This window comes from Artibeus jamaicensis, unplaced genomic scaffold, assembly GCF_021234435.1.
Source record: "Artibeus jamaicensis isolate MK-2021 breed Jamaican fruit bat unplaced genomic scaffold, CSHL_Jam_final contig_444, whole genome shotgun sequence".
Lineage (NCBI taxonomy): Eukaryota > Metazoa > Chordata > Mammalia > Chiroptera > Phyllostomidae > Artibeus > Artibeus jamaicensis.
In genome coordinates, this window is record NW_026521831.1 from 7,425,027 (window position 1) to 7,446,960 (window position 21,934).

The 21,934-nt window shown below is 45.4% G+C and overlaps 1 protein-coding gene across 1 annotated transcript; it reads left to right on the forward strand.

Moving 5' to 3' along the window:
* The first annotated feature begins 489 nt into the window (after nucleotides 1–489).
* SERPINA6 (serpin family A member 6) lies at nucleotides 490–18,656 on the forward strand. The gene is made up of 5 exons (XM_037130328.2): nucleotides 490–615; nucleotides 7,410–8,023; nucleotides 13,859–14,129; nucleotides 16,791–16,938; nucleotides 18,201–18,656. The coding sequence occupies exons 2-5, from the start codon at nucleotides 7,429–7,431 to the stop codon at nucleotides 18,399–18,401; spliced, it is 1,215 nt and encodes a 404-aa protein (XP_036986223.2). The 5' UTR covers nucleotides 490–615; nucleotides 7,410–7,428; the 3' UTR covers nucleotides 18,402–18,656.
* The last annotated feature ends 3,278 nt before the right edge of the window (nucleotides 18,657–21,934 follow it).

Sequence of the window (21,934 nt, forward strand, 5' to 3'; positions counted from 1 at the left end):
TTTTAGAGTTGCATGGTCTTGGATTTGAATCTCAAGGGCAGCTCACATAATCTCCAAGGGCCTCAGTTTCCCCATCTAAAGAAAAGTGGTAACAGTATCCACTCATAGTCGTTGTGGAAATTAAATGAGATGAGCCATGGGAAGCACCTGGCTACGTTTACTCCACCTTTGTCTCTCTTACCAGACTGAGGTCCCTTGAAGGCAAGACCATGCCAGCCCCAGCCCCAGCCCCAGCCCCAGCCCCAGCTGAGCACCTGGTTCTTCACAGGTGTCACGCATCATGCTAATTAAAAACGCCTGTACTTTCTGTGTCAGCTGCACAAATATTGATGCAACATTTTGGTATTAAAAAAATAAAACTTTAGGGAATTGAACTTAATTTGGGGCATTGCTGTGTATACTCAAACTTCCTAGAAAAGCCTCCTGTTGGTTAATGGCTGGGGGGCGGGGACTACCAGTGGTGATGAAGGCCACTGGCCCCCCTCTAACCATTAACCAGCAAGGAAGCTGGCAAACAAGATTTAGCAGCAGCTGCCTCACAGGCTTACTGTGCACATACAGGACTCAGGGCAGCAGGACTCAGCCAGCGGGTGCAGCCTGAGCTCTCTGCAGACCGTGAGTACCACCTGGGGATATTCTGTCCTCCAGAACACGAGGACTGCAACTTGCTCATTTGGTTTTTTAATTAGGGTGTGGAACAGAACAGCCAGCAGGGCAAGGAGGCAACCCTGGGGCAGGCTTCCAGAGTCTGCGTGTCTGCCCACAGGAGGTTTGATTTCCCCTGGCCTCCTGCCCTGCAGGGTTGACCATGAGCCAAGAGCCATTCCCATCTATCTCATGACTGACACTCCTAAGCCAAACGGCCTAACAACCCCAGAGCAAAGTCAAAGAGCTGGCATGGGCAGGGCCCTGCGGGGGAACGCAGGGTCGGTGGAAGAGGGCGCCCAGCTGGCAGAGAGCATGCTGTGCATTCTAGAGTAGCACACACCCCCTGGCTCCATGACCTGGGGCAAAGATACTGCAGGTGAAACAGAACTACCTGCTTTACACCTCATGTTACGAGGTTTCAGGGCAGAGCACCCAGGACTGTGCCTGGCCCACAGGGCGTCTGTACAAATCAAGAGCACAGTGGGTGTTTACTACGTACGTAGCTTCAAAATGAGCAACGAGGTGGTACTTGAAATGAAATTCATGAATCATACTGATAGTCTGTACTTTCGGAGAGCTGTTTCACTCACCATTTTGCTTTTTGCAGACTAGAGAAAGGCAGACCACACAGCTTAGAATTCCCGCTCTAACTCCCTGGGCCTGTTTTCTCACCTGTACAATGGGCCCAGGATGACGCTGATTGAGGTCACATAAGAAAACACGAACAACATAACCCGATATGCAGGTTATGATACTCACAACCACCTTGTGGTGTTCCAATCCCCACTTGGAGGAGTAACACAGAGGGGATGAAGTGCGAGCCCTAAGACAGCCGGAAGGAAAAGGAAGCAGGAAGAGTTGTATTCCGGGCAGGCCCGCCACAAGCCTGCCCCACGCCAGGATGTGAATTGCAGGGGTCCTTGCCCAAGAGGGGCTCAAAGACAGGTACAAAGGTGACCGGGGCTAAGGCAAAGACTTCACTCAGTGTGACAGAAGCAGTGACAGAGACAAGCACCGAGGAAGGGCTCCTTGGAGGAGGTGACCCATGATCTGCATAACAAAGGGCAAGAGGGAGCCAGACAAGGGAGAAGATGTACCTACACAGTGAAGCCACATGGGGCAAGAGGGGACTGCTCCCAGGTCAGAGCTGGGTCCACATGTAATGGGGAACCCAAATGACCTACCCTGCCCTGACCCCAGCAGAGGGATAAAAGTCTGGTGTGTTCTGGAAAAATAAAAACAAGAGGTAGCCAGACAGCATGCTGTGGTTGAGAATTTGAGCGGCCACACTGGAGGCTGGGAGCTGTCACCAGGGAGGAGGTACGGAGCCCCACCCCATCCCCTCCCCCCTGGGCCACCTTAGTGAACATCCACCCTGGCTGGGAGTAACAGAGCTTTTCAGCAGGAGTCTGCCAATCAGCTTAAGTTTTAGAAGATGCCTCTGGCTTCAAGGGGAAGAAAGGGTTGGAGGGAGCTGAGCAGGAGGCAAGGAGCCCAGGTAAGGGGTGACTGCTGATGTCTTCATTAGCACAATGTCTTCAAGGTTCATCAACATTGTAGTATGTCAGAATTCCCTTCCTTTTTAAGGTTGAGTAATACTACATCATATATCTATAACACTGTGAAATAACAGAAAAATAAATACGGCTTCTGTCTCCAGTTCCTGGCACAGAGCTCCTAAAACCCTTGTAATGATATGAGCACTCGGCACGCCTTTCGTTCTAACATTTGGTCTTTGACCAGAGCTCCTAAATCCGTTGGAACTTCGTGAGTGATAGCGGTGCCTCCTGTGCGAGTATGGTCACTTTTGGTGGGCCCCAGGGTGACTTCAGGATGGGAGCTCGTCACTGGAAAGATCAGCCCGTGGTTAGAAGCCGGGAACTTGTGGTCCCATCCTTCATCGTCCTGAGCTGGAGACTGGGTTAGTCATCCATCCTGCCTATGTGAGGAAGCCTCCATACAAATCCCTGAAGTGTGGGGTTCGGAGAACTTCTAGGTTAGTGAACACACATACATGCTGAGGGGGTGGTGCACCCCATCTCCATAGGAACAGGAGCTCCTGTGCTTGGGACCCTTCTGGACCTCACCCTATTATTAATCTCTTCATCTGATTGATTTTTCCTGTTCTTTATTACACCCTTTATAATGGACTGGTAAACAAAAGCAAAGTGTTTCCCTGTCTTCTGTGAGCCACTCTGGAAAATTATTGAACCCAACAAGGGGATCATGGGAACTCTGATTTATAGTCAGTCAGAAGTACAGGTGGCAGTCTGGGACTTGACATTGGCCTCTGAACTGGCCTCTATCTCCAGGTAGATAGTGTCATGACCGAGTTAAATGGTAGCACACCTAGCTGCTGTCAGGGAATTGGCCGATGTGTGGAAACCCGCACATGTGGTGTCAGGAGTGAAGTGTGGTAGTAGGGAGAGAGTAAAGGAAAGACACGGAATTGTTTTCCTTATACAACCACGTTTTGTTCATCCATTCATCTCAATGGATTTGGGGTTATTTCCACTTTTTGGCTATAATGCAGCTACGAATATTGGTGCATACAAATATCTGTTTGAGTCCCTGCTTCCAATTCTTTTCTGCATATACTCAGAAGTAAAATTGTTGGATCGAATAATTCTGATTATGTGAAGAACTGCCGTACCCTTTTCCCCACAACTGCACCACTTAACCTCCCCACGGCAATGCACAAGGTTTTCATTTTATCCAGGCCAACACTTAATTTTTGTTCAGTTGTGTTTGGGCTTTTTATAATGGCCATCTTAACAGGTATGAATGGTATCTCACTGTGGTCTTCACTGGCATTTTCCTAATGATGACTGATGTTGAGCAACTTTTCCATGACATTTATTTTTATTTTATTTTATTGATTATGCCATTACAGTTGTTCCATTCCCCCCTTCATTCCCCTCCACCCTGCACACCCCCTCCCCCACCATTCCCCTCCTTTAGTTTATGACCACGTGTCTCAAGTTCTTTAGATTCTATATTTCCCCTACTGTTCTTGCCCTCCCCCTATCTATTTTCTACCTACTGTCTATGCTACTTATTCTCTGTACCTTCTCCCCCCTTCTCCTCCTCCCACTCTCCTGTTGCTAACCTTCCATGTGATCTTCATTTCTATGGTTCTGCTCCTGATCTAGCTATCCTGTTAGATTGCTTTTGTTTTAGGTGTGGTTGTTAATAACTGTGAGTTTGCTGTCCTTTCACTGTTCATATTTTTTCTCTTCTTTTTCTTAGATAAGTCCCTTTAACATTTCATATAACAAGGGCTTGGTGATGATGAACTCCTTGAATTTGATCTTATCTGAGAAGCACTTTATCTGCCCTTCCATTCTAAAAGAAAGCTTTGCTGGATAGAGCAATCTTGGTTGTAGGTCTTGTGCTTATTGCCATTTGTATATCTTCTATGAAGAAATGTCTATTCAAGTTCTTTGCCCATTTTCTGAATTGAGTTGGGTCTTTCTTGTAGTTTTGTACTTGAGATTTTAGTTCTTTTTATCTTCAGATATTAATCCTTTATCAGTATGTGACTTGTAAATATTTTCTCTCATTCTGTGGGTTATCTTTTTACTCTTTTGATAGTATCCTTTAATGAACAAACATTTTTTATTTTGATGGAGTTCAGTTTATTCCATTCTTCTTTTGTTGCTTATATCTTTGGTATCATATCCAAGAAATCACTGCCAATTCCAATATCATCAAGCTTTTCTGTTGGGTTTTCTTCTGAGTTTTACCTTTAGTCTTTGATTCATTTGGGGTTAATTTTTATATTATGGGATAAAGTCTAAGGGTCCAGCTTCATTGTTTGGCATGTAGATATCCAGTTTTCCAACACCATTTGTTGAAAAGTCCTTTCCTTGTTGAACGGTCTTGGTACCCTTGTCGAAAATCATTTGACGATACATACCAGGGTCTATTTCTGGCCTTTTTATTCTATCCTATGGGTCTCCATATGTCTGCCTTATGCCGGTATCACACTGCTCCGATTATTGTAGCTTTATAGTAAATTTGGAAACAGAAAGTTTGAACCTCCAACTTTGTTCTTCTGTCTAGACTATTTTCATTACTCAAAGTCCCTTGAGACACTGCAGGAATATTAGGGTGGATTTTTCTGTGTCTTCAAAATACCTCACTGGAATTTTGATAAGGATTGCATTGAATCTGCAGATCTCCTCAGGTAGCATTGACATCTTAAAGATATTAAGTCCTCTAATCCATGAACACAGGATGCCTTTCCACTTATTTATATCTTCAATTTCTTTCAGCAATTTTGTTTACTTTTCATATTTGTCTTTCATCTCCTGAGCTATGTTAACTCCTAAGTATTTTACTCTTTTTGACACTGTTGTGAGTGAAATTTTCTTGATCTTCTTTTAAGATTGCTCATTGTTAGCATATAGGAACAGAACTGATCTTTATGTGTTGATTTTGTATCCTGCTACTTTGCTGAATTTATTTATTCTATCAGGTGTTTTGTGGAATCTTTAGGGTTTTCTGCATGTAAGATTACCTAGTATGGTAAACACAGGTAATTTTACTTCTTCGTTTAAAATTTGCATGCCTTTCATTTCTTTTGCTTGCCTAACTGCTCTAAAGCTTCCAGAACTATGTTACATAGAAAAGGCAAAAGCAGGCATCCTGTCTTGTTCCAAATCTTACACGGAAAGCTTTCAATCTTTCGCCATTGAGTGTAATGTTAGATGTGGGCTTTTCCCATATGGTGTCTGTTATGTGGAGGCAGTTTCCTGCTATTCCTAGTTTGCTGAATGTTTTTACCGTGTGGTTTTTTTCTTCATTCTGACAGTGTAATTACATCACACTGACTTTTGTGCGTGGATCTATCTGCATTCCAGGATTACACACCACTTGGTCATGATGTGTAATCCTTTTACTGTGCTGCTGAATTCTACTGGCTAGTATTTTGTTGAAGATTTTGTAGTTTTCTTATGATGGCTTTCTTATAATGGTTTTCTTATAATGTCTTTATCTGGCTTTGGTATCAGGGCAATTAATGAATTAGAAAGTATTCCCACCTCTTCAATTTTTAAAAAAAGTTTCAAGAGAATCCGCGTGCGTTCTTTAAGTGTTTGGTAGAATTCGGCAATGATGCTATGTGGTCCCAGCCTTTTCCTGTTGGGTGGTTTTCAATTCCTGATTCCATTTTCTAACTCCTTTAGGTCTATTCAGACTTTCTAATTCGTTGTGATTCAGTCTTGGTATGTTTTATGTTTCTAGAATTGTTTCCATTTCATCTAGATAATCCAATTTTTGATGTGTAATTTTTCCATAATGTTCTAATTCTTTTTATTTCTATAGAATTAATAGTAATATCCCTACTTTCATTTCTGATTTTAGTAACTGAGACTTCCCTTTTTCTTTCTTACTCAGTCTACCTAAAAAGTTCTTGATTTTGTTAATCTTCTTGTAGATTATTATTATATATGACTATATTAACTTATTGGTTAGATATATTTTTAGTTTCATTAATTTTTCTCTAGTTTTTCTATTCTCTATTTTTCTGTGGTCTAATATTTATTGTTTCCTTCCTTCTGGTACCTTACCACCACTCTCTTTTGATGAATATTTGCATGGGATACTTTTTTCCAATCTTTCATTTTAATATTTTTGTCTTTGGATAAAAAATTTGTCTCTTGGAGTCAGCATATAGTTGGATCATCCTTTTTAAACCCATTCTGCTAATTTGTCTTTTGATTAGAAAATTTTGTCCATTTACACTAAAAATAATTACTAATAAGGAGAACATACTTTTGCCATTTTCCTATTTGTTTTCTGTATACCTTATAGCATTCCCCCTCATTTCCTGCATTACTACTGTCTTATTTTGGGTTATAGTTGATATTTTTACAGTGAAACGTTTTAATTCCCTTCTCACTTCCTTTTGTGTATATTCTATATTTTCTTTATGATTACTAAAGAAATGACATTTAACATCCTTAAGTTATAACACTCTCATATAAAAACTCTATTCCTATATAGCTTCATCCCCCACATCATTTAAGTCAAAAAATTACATCTTTATTAACTGTACATCTGAAAACATAAATTAATAATTGCTGTTTATGCTTTGGTCTTTAAAATCATATAGAAAATAAAAGTGGAGTTACAAACCAAAATTACAATAATACTAGTTTTTACAGTTGCTCATATATTTACCTTTACCAGAGACCTTTATTTCTTTATAAAGGTTCTGTTCACTCTCTAGTGTCCTTTCATTTCAATCAGAAGGACTCCCTTCGGCATTTCTTGCCAGGAGGCCTAGTGGTAATGAACTGTCTTTTTGTTTACCTGGAATGTCTTCATTTCTCCCTTGTTTTTTGAAGGACAGTTTTGCCACACATAGAATTTTGGTTGACAGTGGTTTTTTTTCCCCCAATACTTAGAATATATTGATAGGGTTGATGTTAAGCTTTCTGGGCCTATGTTTCTGGCTATCTAAAATCAGAATAATTATCTATTTTATTAGTTTGTTTGGGGGGTAGATGAGAAAATATAGGCAAAACATGTAGATCAATGTTGGGCACCTGACAGATACCTGATAAATCCTAGCAGGTGTAATCTCTACTTTCAGATGAGAAAGCTGAGGCCCAGAGTCTCCACTGGCCCCAGGTCACAAAGGTCAATGTGGAAGAAGAAACTGGGGATTGGACGGGGACCTCTGCCCAGTGCTCCACCACACCCCAGTGCCGTGGGTGCCCTGCATCATCTAATGAGCATTTCTGATTGTGCAGGGCCGAGCCATCCTGAACCATGCTGCTCTCCCTGTGTGCTTATCTCCTGTGGCTGTCCACCAGTGGCCTCTGGACTGTCCAGGCTAAGGACCCAAATACTGACATGAGCATCGGAAGCCAACACCGGAACCTAGCTCCAAACAATGTTGACTTTGCCTTTGACCTGTATAAGCACCTAGTGGCCTCAGCTCCTGGCGAGAACATCTTCATCTCTCCCGTGAGCATCTCCATGTCCTTGGCTATGCTTTCTCTGGGTGCCTGCGGCTCCACAAGGGCCCAGCTTCTCCAAGGCCTGGGCTTCAATCTAACTGAGATGCCTGAAGCTAAGATCCACCAGAACTTCCAGTACCTACATCACCTCCTCAAGGAGTTGGACACCACCATGGGCAATGCCTTTTTCCTCAACCAGAGCCTAGAGCTTCTAGAGTCATTCTCAGCAGACGCCAAGCTTTATTATGAGTTGGACACCTTGGCTATAGACCAGGACTGGGCCAGAGCCAGTAAGCAAATCAATGAGTATATCAAGAATAAGACACAAGAGAAAACTGTGGACTTGTTCTCGGAGTGGGATAGCCCAGCCACGCTCATCCTGGTCAACTACATCTTCTTCAAAGGTAACCCTACACATTCCATTCTGACAAGACCCCATCCACCATCGCCAAGAGTGGTAATAGCTACCGAAACCCAGAGCACACTCTTGCGCAAAGCCTTCTGTTTTACAATGCACATGCAGTCTGTGAGTCTCCATCTTCACCATAAGCCTACTAGGAAGCGGGAATTATATAATGTTACAAAAGACCAAATGACAACCAGAAAAGTTGAGTGGCTTACCCAAACTCTTACAGGCTGGTCTGAGGTCCCAACATGTAGCCATGAACCGTCTAGCTGCCTCATACTCTACAAACGTGGGCTCAGTCCCCGCTGTGAGTCAGGCACTGCGCGGGGGACAGGAACCAGACAGACCTCGGGAACCCTCAGATTGCCCCCAAATGGTCACATGCGCATTTCCCAAGTGCTCGCAGCCAGCTCTGACCAGGCTCCGCCCTTGCCAAACTTCAGTCCTCCCATTTGGAACAGGTTTTCCAAAGCACCTGACATAAATATCACCAGAGAGACTTATTAAAAGTGTAGATTCCAGACCCCACACCAGACCTACTAGAGCAAAACCTCCCCGGGAAGTCCTAGAATTGGTACTTTTAACAAGGCCCCCTCTCCTAATCATTGCAACAATGAGACAATTTGTAGATATATTATCCTTAAGGGAAAAAAAACTGAACTCCTTAGTTCTCAATCCCCATCCACCCTCAGGGATACTTGGCAATGTCTAGAGATATTTGCGGGTGTCGGGACTAGGGGTGGGGTGGGGCAGGGACGGTGGGGTGTGCTACTGGCATCTACTGGAGTGGCATCTATTGGGTAGAAGCCAGGGGTGCTGAACACCCTAAAAGGCACAAAGCCAGCCCCCACAGTGATATCTGCCCCCAAAAGGATATAGTCTCAAGGCTGAGAGACCCTGACCCAGAGTCACCTGCTTCTCTGTCCTCTGCAGCCTTGTGTCAACATTTTCACCACACACACACACACACACACACACACGCACGCACAATGTCCACCCACACCAAATTCCTTTTGTGTCCTTGAGCATGGCTGTCCCTGAGCATGGCCGTCCCCGTAGAAGCCTGTGTGAGTTCCCTATTGCTGCTGGAACACTTTATTGTAATTTTGGTGGCTTAAAACAATGCAAATTTACTGTAATACAATTCCAAAGGTCAGAAGTCCACAAACAGCCACACTGGGTTAAAGTCACAGTGTTAATCCCTTGTGGAGGTCTAAGAGACAAGGAGAGAATTTGTCCCTTGCCTCTTCCAGCTTCTAGATGTCAGCTGTACTTGGTTCATGGCCCTGTCTCTCTTCACAGCCAGGGCGTCAGCCCTGCATCTGCTTGTCACCACATCTCCTTTCTGACTCTGACCTTCTTGTCTCCCTCTGCGATTTTTAAGGTCCCCTGTGATTACATTGGGCCCCCCCTCGATAATCCAGAATAATCTCCTCTCATCAATGTTGCTTGATTAACAGCTTTAATTCCTCTTGCTATACACAACCTAACATACTCACAGGTTCCAGGGATTAGTACATGGACATCTTTGGGGGACCATTCTTCCTGCCACAAGCCCATGCCCTTTTGGTCCCCTGAGCCCTCCCTCAAATTATTCAACTACCTAAAACTTCTTCCCAAGTCTTGGCTCAAAAGTCACCTCCTCCATGAAGCTTCCCCTGATTTCCTCAGGCAAATCCTTGCTCCTCATGTACACCCTCTGAAGTTTTCCCACACCTCATTTTAACAATCTTCTTGTTAGAACTTGTAACCCCTTGGACCCACATAGGTAACTTTCAGTTAAGCAGTCATAGTCAAATAAGTGCAGGTGAAACAGAGAAAAACAAGTAATTACAATACTTAACATGTGTCTGTCACCAACACTAACGATCACCCAAATCATGATCCCCAGTGGCCTCCTCATGTGCCCTTCTCTCCCCTCCCGGGCTCTCATGCAGGCCTCCCATTAGTCAACTCAGCCCCCTCCCACCCCCAGCTCTCTGGCCCTGGGTGGTCTCGGCACCACAGGAAGCCCTCCTCCTGCCTCCAGGGTCTCTGCTCATCCTCCAGCCCCGGTCTGGGACCCTCCGGGCAGAGGCCTCCCTCCTGGCAGAGTGACGAGGGTGACAGACTGACTGGCAATGACAGCACTCATTTCATCCCCAGCTTCACTGAGACATAGTTGACTTATAACATTGTGTAAGTTCAAGGTATGCACATATATACACACGCACACACGCACAGAGCATGATGACTGGATACATGTAACATATTGTGAGATGACTACCAGAATATGGCTACTTAACACATCCGTCGCCTCCCACAGTTACCTTTGTGTGTGTGTGTGTGCTGTGTGTTGAGAATGCGTAAGACCTTCTTTCTCGGTGACGTTCAAGTACACAGTCCAGCGCTGCTGACTAGTCGCCACGCCGCACGTTAGATCCCCAGAACTTACTCGTCTCGTAACCGAAGTCTGCTCCCCTCGGCCACCTGCACCACCCCCCAGCCCGCCGCCCTGAAACCGTTCTACTCTCCGTTTCTGCGAGTTCTAAATTTTGAGATTGCACATACGTGCATGTGAGGTCACACAGTGTTTGTCTTTCTCTGTCCGACTTAATTCACTTAACCTAATGCCCTCGAGTTTCATCCATAGTGTCTCAAGTGCCAGGATTCCCTTCTTTTTATGGCTGGATAATATTCCATTGTGTACACATAGCAGATTTTCTTTATCCACTCACCTGCTGATAAACCCTTAGGTTGTTTCCATGTCTTGGCTGCTGGGAATCGGCCGCGGTGAACACAGGAGTGGGGGTGTCCCTTGGAGACAGTGATTTCATCATCTTCAGATGTGTCCCCAGACGAGGAACTGCTGGATCATACGGCAGCTCCATTTTTAATTTCCGAGGAAACTCCGTGCTGTTTCCCACGATGGCTGTGTTAATTTACATTCCCGCCCACAGGGCACAGGGTTGCATCTTCTTCATACTCTCACCAGGTCTTGGCTCATCTTATGTGACGGCTGTGCTAATGGTGTGAGGTGGCATCTCACCGTGGTCTTGACTTGCATTCACCTAGTGATAAGCAACGTCCAACACCTTTTCAAGTACTCATTGGACATTTTTATATTTTCTTTGGAAAAATATCTATTCAAGCCCCCTACCCACTTTGAGGGATTTTTTTTTTCTGTCGCATAGCATGACACCTTTATATAATCCGGATATTAACCCCGCATCCAATATATGGGTTGCAAATATTTTCCTCCTTTCTGCAGGCTGCCTCTTCATTTTGTTGATCGTACCTTTTGCTGTGCAGAGGCTTTTTAGTTTGATGTGGTCCCACTTCTTTATCTTTCTTTTGTTGCTTGTGCTTTTGGTATCACATCTTAAAAACCAACGCCAAAACCAATGTCAGGAAGTTTCTTTTTTCCTATGTTTTCTTCTAGGAGTTTTATGGTTTCAGGTCTTAAGTTTTTGATCCATTTTGAGTTGATTTTTGTGAGTGGTGTGAAACAGGTGTCCAGTTTCATTTTCTGGCATGTGAACATCTAGTCTTCCCAGCACTAGTTATTGGAGAGACTATCTTTCTGAGTATTCTGGGCTCCCTTTGTCAAATATTAGGTGACCATATACGTGAGGGTTTATTTCTATGCTTTCAACTCTGTTCCATTGGTCTACATGTCTATTCTTACGCCAGTGCCATACTGTTTTGATTACTATAGCTTTATAATATAGTTTGAAACCAGGCTGTGTTATGCATCCAACTTTGTTCTTCTTTTTGAAGTTTGCTTTGGCTGCACTGACTGGTGAGGCTCAGTTGGTTGGGCGCTGTCCAGCAAAACGAAAGGTTTCCAGTTTGATTCCTGGGTCATGGGTTCAGTCTCCCCTCTGGTCACACACAAGAGGCAATCAATTGATGTTTCTCTCTCACATTAATGTTTCTCTCCCTCTCTTTCTCCCTCCCTTCCTCTCTCTCTAAAAATAAGTAAAATCTTAAAAACAAAAGATTGCTTTGACTACTTAGGGTCTTTGCAGTTCCATACAAAAGGCAGCATTCTTTACAGCTGACAGCGGGAGGTCCAAAGAGACTGGAAACGCCTGCCTGGAAATGTTACTGGTGCTTCCACGCACCCCACAGGCCATCTCTCCCACTAGACTTGCAGTCTTGTGCACGCATCCGTGCCTCTGTGGTGGCCCCAGTGCCTCTCCATAATATTTGGCACTTGGAAAGGGCTCAACAGTGGTTGCACTGAGGTTCTGGCCACGCAGCCCCAGGCGAGAAGCCCAGCAAACCCAAGTGCAGGGAGGGCCCTCCTGAGCCTGAGGGGAGCCTCAGGGGGGCTGGCGGGACAGGTGCTGACACAGCACAGCCCACTTGGCGGGGGCTTCTCTCTCACAGTTCCTCTGGGTTCCCGCTGCCACCGCAGGGCTGAGCTGATGGGAAACAATGGTTCCTGTTAATAAAATGAGAGAGGCTTTGATGCAAGCCAGGACGCTGACAGGTGCGGGCTACCTTATTGAGCACAGGTTTTCTGTGATGCAGTAGAACTAACTGGCGAGCCCCGTTTAAGCTGGGGGAGACCCCGAGACATTCCCAGCAAGCCAGGAGAATGGACATGAAGAACGGTGCTGCCGCCACCACTGGTCTTAGCACATGTCATGTGTCCCTGGCGTGCTCCTTCCTTAGTGAGCTATCCTCACAGCTCTTTTTTGGAGAACAATTAAAAACATTGTTAAAAGACTCTCCAGGGGACTCATCCTTGCTTCTCTGATTTTCCCCATAAGTTTTTAAGTTGCTCTACCACGAGTTCTCCTGGCCTAAACACTTCCAAGAAGAAATCCCTTAAAGTGGACCTTAGACCCCATTTGGTATGTTGTTTCGTGCCAAACTGGATATGGAATGCTTGCTTCTAGAAAAGAAATATGCAGTAAAAAAGCAAACAGTATACTTACAAGGATGAAAACCTAGCACTAAAAAATATTCAACGCACATTCTTTTTGCTGTGAATTGGACAAGTTAGTCACAGAACACCAGCCTCTTCCATTCTGAGGACCCAGACTTCCTTTGGAGGATACTTTGAGAATCATCAAGTTCTCTCACTTGCTGTGAGACAGTCAGACCATGAGTTCACACTCAGTTGTTAGGGAGGGACCAGTATTAGCTCCGGGGTCTCCAGGCTCCGCTTCGGTAGCTCCTTTCCATGCAGCCTCTAGCCTCTCCCTGTTGTCTCCATTACTAGCCCTTACAGAGGGGTTGGGGCTGGCCTTGAAGGGATCTTCTCACCCTGACTCTGCTCCAGGAAGGTGATGTAGCCCTCTGGGCCACAAGGGAGGTCAGGAGCCTCCTGCAGGAGAGTGGGTATAGTCGATGAGGCAGCCAGGCCATCTGCTGGGCTTTGGTGGTCAGGACAGACGTCAAGGGGTGGGGATGAGATGGATGGTCCATTCCTCTAAACCTCCCCCTGCCCCTGACCTTGACTTTTCAGCCTGAGATCCAACACCTCTTCCACACCCCTTCAGTCCAGGATCCACTCAGGTGGGGGCGACAAGGCAGAGTCTGATTTACTGAATCTCATTTACTGAACCTCCAAATCCTAGGGCCAGCATTCTCTCATCCACACCCTCCTTCATTCTTTAGGGGTCAATCTCAGAAACAGGTTAATTCTAAATTCATCACAAGGGTAGAAGATGGAAAAGGCCTCAAACCCCTAAAATGGAGTTCCCCTTTACCAGCAAACTCGAGTGCACAGAGGGAGGCTGCTCCGTGCCTTGCTTAGCAGTTACCCCTGGTGCTCAGCTGCCCCCAAGCTCCTGCACTCACTGCTGTCTCCTGCCCTCCCACTCCCACCTCTTCCCAGGCATATGGGCGCACCCCTTCCACCTGGAGAGTACCAGGGAGGAGAACTTCTACGTGGACGAGTCGACCCTGGTGAAGGTGCCCATGATGTTCCAATCAAGCAAGATCAAGTACCTGAATGACTCAGTGCTCCCGTGCCAGCTGGTGCAGCTGGACTACATGGGCAACGAGACCGTGTTCTTCATCCTTCCAGAGAAAGGGAAGATAGACACCGTCATCAACGCGCTGAGCCGGGACACCATTCAGAGGTGGTCCGACGCCCTGACCAGTGGGTGAGCCTCCCAGCCGGCCATGCGCGCCTCTGAGACGGATGTGCTCCCAGAGAGTGGGGTGGGTGGGCAGGGGTGCACCTGGGTGCCCTCTTGCCCCAGACTCACCCAGGCTCTTTCTTTTCCTGTCGGCTAGTCTCCAAAGGCCATGAGGATCCCTGACCGAGAAGTCCTCTGACCTAGAAGTCACACTCATTTATTTATCTGTTGATTGACACGGAGATACTTTGGGGCATTCCAAAAAGGGAGGTCCCTGGGAGGTTAATGGCAGCCCTCTGTGTTATCACATTTTTGCGTCATTTTCTTAGACAGAGTTCACCGATCACCCAGACTAATATTCATCCACTTTATTCTCTCCTTTACCTAAAGCCAAGCACTGCTAAAGACACCCGAGACATTCCATTGAAAGCTCAGGTGGCAAACACAAGGCCCCCGGGCTGAATCCAGCCCTGCGCCTTGTTTTATCTGGTCTGACACCTTGTTTCTACCGGCAACATCACCAAGCTCCCACTTAACTGTTAGGGAGTTGTTACATGTATACACATTCAGCCCTTTGAAGGCTACCACGACGCTGATGTGGCCCCCAGTGAAACTGAGTTTGACAACCCTGATTTAAAGATATAATGGAAATGACCATAATATCCACCATGGGATCTAACTGTTCTTCAATCAATCAATCAATAAGTTTAAAAAAATCAGGAAAGTAGGTTAAAAAAAAGTTGGTAATAAATGAATAAGGAGAAAGAGACTGGCGAGCGTCCGTGGCAGGCAGGGACCCATTTGCCAGCTCTTTACCTTTTTGACTGCCCCACCCCCACCTCACCCGCCACCAAGGGAAACTGCCACCAGGTGCTGATGATGCGCCGTGATTCTAACAAGTTCTGGGTCCTGATATATTGCAAATGAGGTGGACAATCTTTCTTGATGCCAAAATAATCTCTCAGCTAAACTACTTTAACTTACAATTCATCAATGGCACAACATCACTTGGCGGGGAGAGATAGGGTGAATAGGAGGGAGGGTGAGGCAAAGGAGTCATGCCATTTTTGGTCAAAAATCACTGAAACACTCAGTGCAGTGTGGGCAGATGTGCTCATAAATCACCCATCTTGAAATGGGCAAAGGCACTGAAAGAGTCTTAAAATTTTTTTTCACTGAAGCCAAACGCAGCCTCTCACAACAACACCAGCTAGTATACTGATACAGATGGGGTCCTAGAAGACTCACCTAGTGGCGGAAGCCTGTACTACAAGGGGCTTGTCCTCCAGAAGAGAATTCTGGGGTTTTTTTTGTTCCCGCCTCATATGTGACTGGGCATGAATAATTCTCTTCCCCATCCAAACAGGGCTTGCCCAGTCCCAGCAGACAGACTCTTCAGTCCCTCAGCCTCCCCTCTCAGCAACCCCACCCCTGCCACACTCCCCAGGGCACCAAGCCAGCACCCTCAGGCCCAGCTTATACCCTCCTCCCACAGGAAGCCTCTGTGCCCCACTCACAGAGCTCACATGTTCTCTCCTTCCTCTCTGTCCCCTTGTCCTGCCGCCACTCACCCACCCATAGCACTGTGTCATGTGGGCTGCTCTCCAGGGATGAGGAGATGAGGCATTGAGGCCACTGGTTTTCTCACATTCCTGCTGTTCCCAGTGGGGGCACTTGGGGGAATCCCTCAGCCTCGCTGGAGTTCAGTCTCTCACTCTGGACACTGAAGACGTGGACCCGACTCGGTGGGGTCGTGTGGGCAAGTGTGGACTAGATGAGGAACAGAAGGTAAAGCAGGTGCGCCAGGCGTGTGGTATAGGGCCGCCTCCCTTTCTGCTGCTGTCTCTCTCCCAGCCCAGAGGCGAATTTACACACCCTGCTCACCTGCGGCTCCCCCTCAGTCCCCTTGAGTGACGTCTCCAACTTCCTGCTAGCTGCTCAGAGCCTCCAGGCCTTGCAGGGCCGCAGAGGTCAGTGCAGTGAGGCCGCCTGCCTCCCCAGCCTGCTGTGGGGCTCAGTCCTTTACCTGATGCCCCTCAGACTCAGGGTTTCAGGCATCTTCTCTCCCTTTGCAGGGTAGGAAAAGGAAGATTTAAATGAAATTAGCACCTTGATAGGTAAAAACAGTTAGCATCCCATTCCCAGCAGGATACCACTTAACTTTCTTGAAACCCCACCAGTTCTACCCAATGGGAACTGCAAGCCAAATCATGGAATTCTCACAGAATCAATCCCAGAGGGGCCACGAGGGCAGCTGTGCTCTGTGCTGCCTGGCTGTGCAGATGAGGACAAGCTCTGGCTAGGTCACGCAGCATTGGTGGCACATCTGGGGCCAGGACCCTGCTCCCATACTTCTCTCCTCCTCCACTTCTGGCAGGGACACCACAAGGACTTCTTTAGGGACCCTTTTCTTCATTGTCCAGTGGTCCAGCTGTATCCGGGTGGAATCAGCTCAAAGAAGGAGCCGAGAAAATAAGACTTGGCAATTCAGAGGCACAAGAGGAAGCTGCCTATGTGGTAGAGGGAGAGGCAGATGAGGCAGATCTGGCCCTGGCCCTGGCCCTGGCCCCACCCATGTCCCCAGAGAAGTCTAGCTAGGAGCTAGTGTCTGCAGGGATTACAGAAAATCTGACTGGCCAGGCCCAGCCCTGGGAAGTCTAACCCCATCTGCTTCCCCCTGAACAGCCAGGTGGACCTGTACATCCCCAAGGTCTCCATCACTGGAGCCTATGACCTTGAAGCCCTCCTGAAGGTCATGGGCTTTGGAGAAGTGTTCAGCAACCAGGCCAATTTCTCAGGCATCACCCAAGAGGCCCAGCTGAAGTTGTCAAAGGTACGTGTCTCCAGAGTCTACCTTTATTTTCCTAAAAATGAACAATACAAATTATAAGTCACATGGAGCCCAGTTATAAAAAGGCCTGTAGGCCCCAGGCTGAGAGCCCAAGGTCTTGTCCACGCCCATAGTTTTACAACAGACTACGTAATGGCTCATCAAGAAAATGTGCTGTCCCCAAGGTTACACAGGAAGCTAGTGACAAGGGAGGACCACAGCCTGGGTGTCCCCCCATTCCGCCAGGCCACACAGAGGGGGGCTGTGCAAAACAAAGGCATAGTGGCAAGCCCAACACAGACCCCTGCTAAACGAATCTGGGAAAGTGGAAACTGTCAAACGAGATGACACTGAATCTTCTACCCAATTACATTCATGACTTCACCAGCTTTTTACTCTATTATTCATTCATCCATACAGTCATTTAGCAAATATTCATTGAACATCTACAATGTGCCCCAAACTATGCCAGGCCCCACCCCCGTAGGACCGTACAGTCCTGAGGGTGGCAAACAAGAGCGGGAACAGGAGAAGGTGGTATTTGGCAGCAGTCCCTTCGCTCCAGCACACGGATCTTGACCATTGGGTATTATCTTGGAGGAGGGCTCTCTGGCTCAGGGCAGGCAGATAACTCATCAAAGCCAGAGAGCTGGTAAACAGCAGCCTGACACGTGACCTAGGATCCCTTCCACTCAAAATCTCATTTCCCCAGAACACAGCTAGGGTTCCTACCCCAGTTCAGCACCTTTCTAGCCAGGCACCTATGCCCAGAGCCACCCAGGCCCCCAATTTCTTGCTGTGCAGTCAGCCAGAGTCCCTGCTCCACGGGACGTGGTTACATAAAGTAGCCAATCCTTACCATTGGAGGCTTTTGATACAAGCCTCTCAAGCATCTTGCCAGTTTCAAAATTCCTTCTAATTTTGTTCACAACAATGCAGAGATGACCCTTTTCCATACAGAGTAAGCACAAGCACTGTGCACGAACTGACGCCCAGTATTTACCCAGCAGAGTGAAAAGGGAGCGAAAGCTCCCTCTACCAGCCCAGGGCCCAGGAAGGTCCAGCTGGGGCCATGAGACTCTTAAACCTGCATGTGGTGGATTCTACCTGCCTGCTTCCTAAGGAGGAAGTCTGGGTGCAGACCTCTGAACCTCAGCTTCACCATCCATAAAACCAAGGGTGGGAGGAGCCCAAGCAACAAGCAGGGGAAGCTCCCAACAACACATAGTAGGTGCTCAACCACCACCTTTGGTCCATCCCAACAGGTGGTCCATAAGGCCGGGCTGCACCTGGACGAGAAGGGTGTGAAGGCCACTGCCCCTCCTGTAGTCACCAGAAACATAACTTCTGGGCCTCGCACCATTCACTTCAACCAGCCCTTCATTGTCATGGTCTTTGACAACTTCACATGGAGCAGCCTTTTCCTGGTCAAGGTTGTGAATCCCAAGAGCCAGAGCATAGTCTGACTTTAGGTTCCAGGGACCCCACAGAAGTGATGGTGGAGAGTCCCCCCAGGCTTCTCCAGGTTGTCCTCTGTGAAGTTGCACTGCGACTGATGACAGTATTTTGGAGGAAGGTGAGACAACTGAGAAAATGTGAACAGCATCCACATAATAGAGCACCAGTGTAATCGCTGTCATCTGTCGTCTGCACTATAGTGATACAATACTATGTGGAAGTTGGGTGAAGGGTACATAAAAGCACTATTATTTTTAAAATTTTTTTGTGTGTTTGAACTTATTTCTAAATAGAAATTTTAAAAACAAGAAATCAGGTAAGCCAAAATACAACAGGAAGACACTTTTAAAGTGCTAGGGAGATAACGTCATAATATCTTTCAAAGAGGAAAAAAAAAGAAAGCAAAAACAAGTCTTCACAAAGTCAAAAATAAACATTTTTTCCAGACAAAGAAAAGCTGAGAAACTTTATCACCTTCACACACACAAAAATAAACTAGTACTTTAAGCCAAAAAAAAGCATGATTCTAGATGGAAACTTGGACCCATATGAAACGATGAGGTGTACTGCAAAGGGTAAATACATATGTGAATAAATATAAAATATTTTTAAATGTCTTTAAAATATAGCGCTGCTTAATGCAGAAAAAGTTATCCATTTATTGTGTCTCAACTCCAAACCCTCCCTTTACTGCTCTCTACAAAAATGAATCTGAACCTTTTAAACATGTTTGCATTGCCTTGCTGGGCATGATGTTGAACTGCCAGTAGAGGGCAGTAGAGTGACACTGCAAGAGGAAGAGGTGTTACCCTCCTAGTTAAGGGCAAAAAGTATTAATTGAGATAAAGAACCAAACTGACCGACTGACAAAGACACATATAAATAGATATGATGATAGATAAATGGATGGATGGATAAGCATGTATCTTAAAAATAAGAATTGAAGGATACTTCCTTAAATATACTATTTATACCATATATATTAGGAACTTGAATCCTAAAGCCATCATCTTAGTAAAAAACACTAAATGCATTCTAACTAATGTCAAGAGTAAGACAAAGCTGCTCATTATATCTACCACCATTACATCTATTACATCTACTACATCTATTACATCTATTACTGGAGGTATTAGACAATGCAATTAGAGAGAGAAAGCAGAAGTGTAGAATTGGAAAGAATGAAGTAAAACTCTATTTTTAGGTGAAATGTAATATACCTGCTTAACCCTGGCAAATCAATGACAAAACAATGAAAACATTCAGCCTGATATCAGGAAAATGAATTCACACACAAGAACCACAGTTTTCATCACTTAGAAATAAGCAAGAAATGTACTCAACCTATATCAGAAATTACAAAATACTTCTTAAAGATGCAAGATTAGACTGGAACAAATAGAATGATATTCCTGAATAAGATGCTTCAACATCATTCAGATATCAGTATTCTCTATTTTGACCATTTAATGATATTCAGATAAAAACACTAACAGTTTTTTTCTGGAGACAGACAAGATGATAACAAAATTCATGTAGAAAAATAAATAGACAAGATGATAACAAAATTCATGTAGAAAAATAAACATGCAAGACTAGCCAGAGAGACTAGCCAAAAAAAGATAGCATGGGTGAGGGGAGATAGAAGGGTAGGGGATTAGCCTGACCAGAAAGATATAAAGCCTATACCACAAATTCTTTAATTAAATCTGTGACCTGGTATATGAATAAGACTACCAGTAAAATAGATTAGCAGTTAAAATAGATTGGAAATTTAATATTTGATCAAGAAGGACTTTTAAGTAAATGATATTGGGACAAATAAATAGCAGTGAGGGGGAGGGATAATATTAGACCTCTCCCTTATACTAAAAACAAAAATAAACTAAAAATCAGAGATCTAAATAGAAAAAAAAGGAACACTACAAGTACTAGAAAAAACACTAGTAAATTCCTCTATAATTTAGGTGTAGAAAAAGGTTTTCTAACCATGACTCAAAGTCCAGATGAAATCAAAGAAAGAATTGACAAACTTGACTATATAAAAATCTGTTTAATTGCATGGTCAAAAATTGATAAGCAAAATCAACAGAAATGAAAACTTGAGAGAAATAATTGCAATATATGTCACTGATAAAGCACGAATATCCCTAATATATGATGCTTAAACATATAAAAACCTGTGCAACTTCACTTTAATTAAAAAATGCAAATTAAAACTATACTGAGATACCGTTTCCTGTCTATCAGATGGAAAAAATATGAAAGCTTCACAACACACTTCTATTGATCATGTGGGAACTGGCATGCTCACACGTTGCTAGTGGAAATGCAAAAATTCCTCTAAGGAAGGGAATCTGGCGATATATAATATACTCGTTTCCTAAGACTGATGGAACAAATTACCAAATGTAGGTGGTCTGAAACACAGAAATAGCCCCAGCTGATGTGGCTCAAGAGATTGAGTGCCGGCCTGAGAACCAAACGGGTGCTGGTTGGATTCCCAGTCAGGGCACACGCCTGGGTTGTGGGCCAGGTCCCCAGTAGGGGACGCGTGAGAGGTAAACACATTGATGTTTCCCTCTCTTCCTCCCTCCCTTCCCCTCTTTATAAATAAATAAATAAATAAATAAATAAATAAATAAATAAATAAATAAATAGAATTTTCAAAAACACATAAATAAATTCATTCACAGTTTTGGAGGGCAAAAGTCAGAGCCCAAGGCCTCTGCCTGCAGGGCTCATTCCTTCTGGAGGCTCTGAGAGAGAATCCATCCCAGGACTCTCTCCCGGTTCGGGGCGGGGGTGCGGGGGCTGCCCGCAGTCCTTAGGTTCCTTGGCTGTAAATACACACTCCACTCCCTGCCCCTGTCTTTACGTGGCCTTGTCGTCCTCTGTCTGTGTCTCAAATCTCCCTCTGCCTTTCCTCCATAAGAACACATGTCATTGGAGTTAGGACTCATCCCAAACACAGCATGACCTTATTTATCTTTGGGTCCTTACCTTAATCACATCTGCAAGGACCCCTTTTCTAAGAATGGTCACAGTCACAGGTTAGGACTTGGACACATGTTTTGGCGGACCACTCTTCAACCAAATTCATGTAACAAAATGACAGGGATATTGTGTTTTGTTCCAGAAAGCCCACTTTTAGGAATTTAGTCTAAAGACACCCCTCCAATACTGCTGAAAAAGAATCTGCTCTGTGTTCTTGAACAAGTTAACTGACCTTTCTGAGCACCTGTTTCTTAACACCCTCCAAGGAAAACGTCTCCTTTCTCTCCCATTCAAAGGTCCTTCGGGCTCCGGCCAAGAAAGACCCCATCTCAAAGAAAGCTGTGCTCTGTAGCCTATAGAGCTAGGCGGACTGCGGGCCCTAACTCCTCCTTACCTGAATGTTAGCCCCGCCTCGAGGGCCACTGTCCTGAGTACGGCTCCTCGGGGCACCTGAGAACTAAGGACTTGCCTGGGCCACCAGCTTCTCAGTGCTGGGGACGGAACCATCCCCGCCTACCATCTCGATAGGCGTCACCGGAGCTGA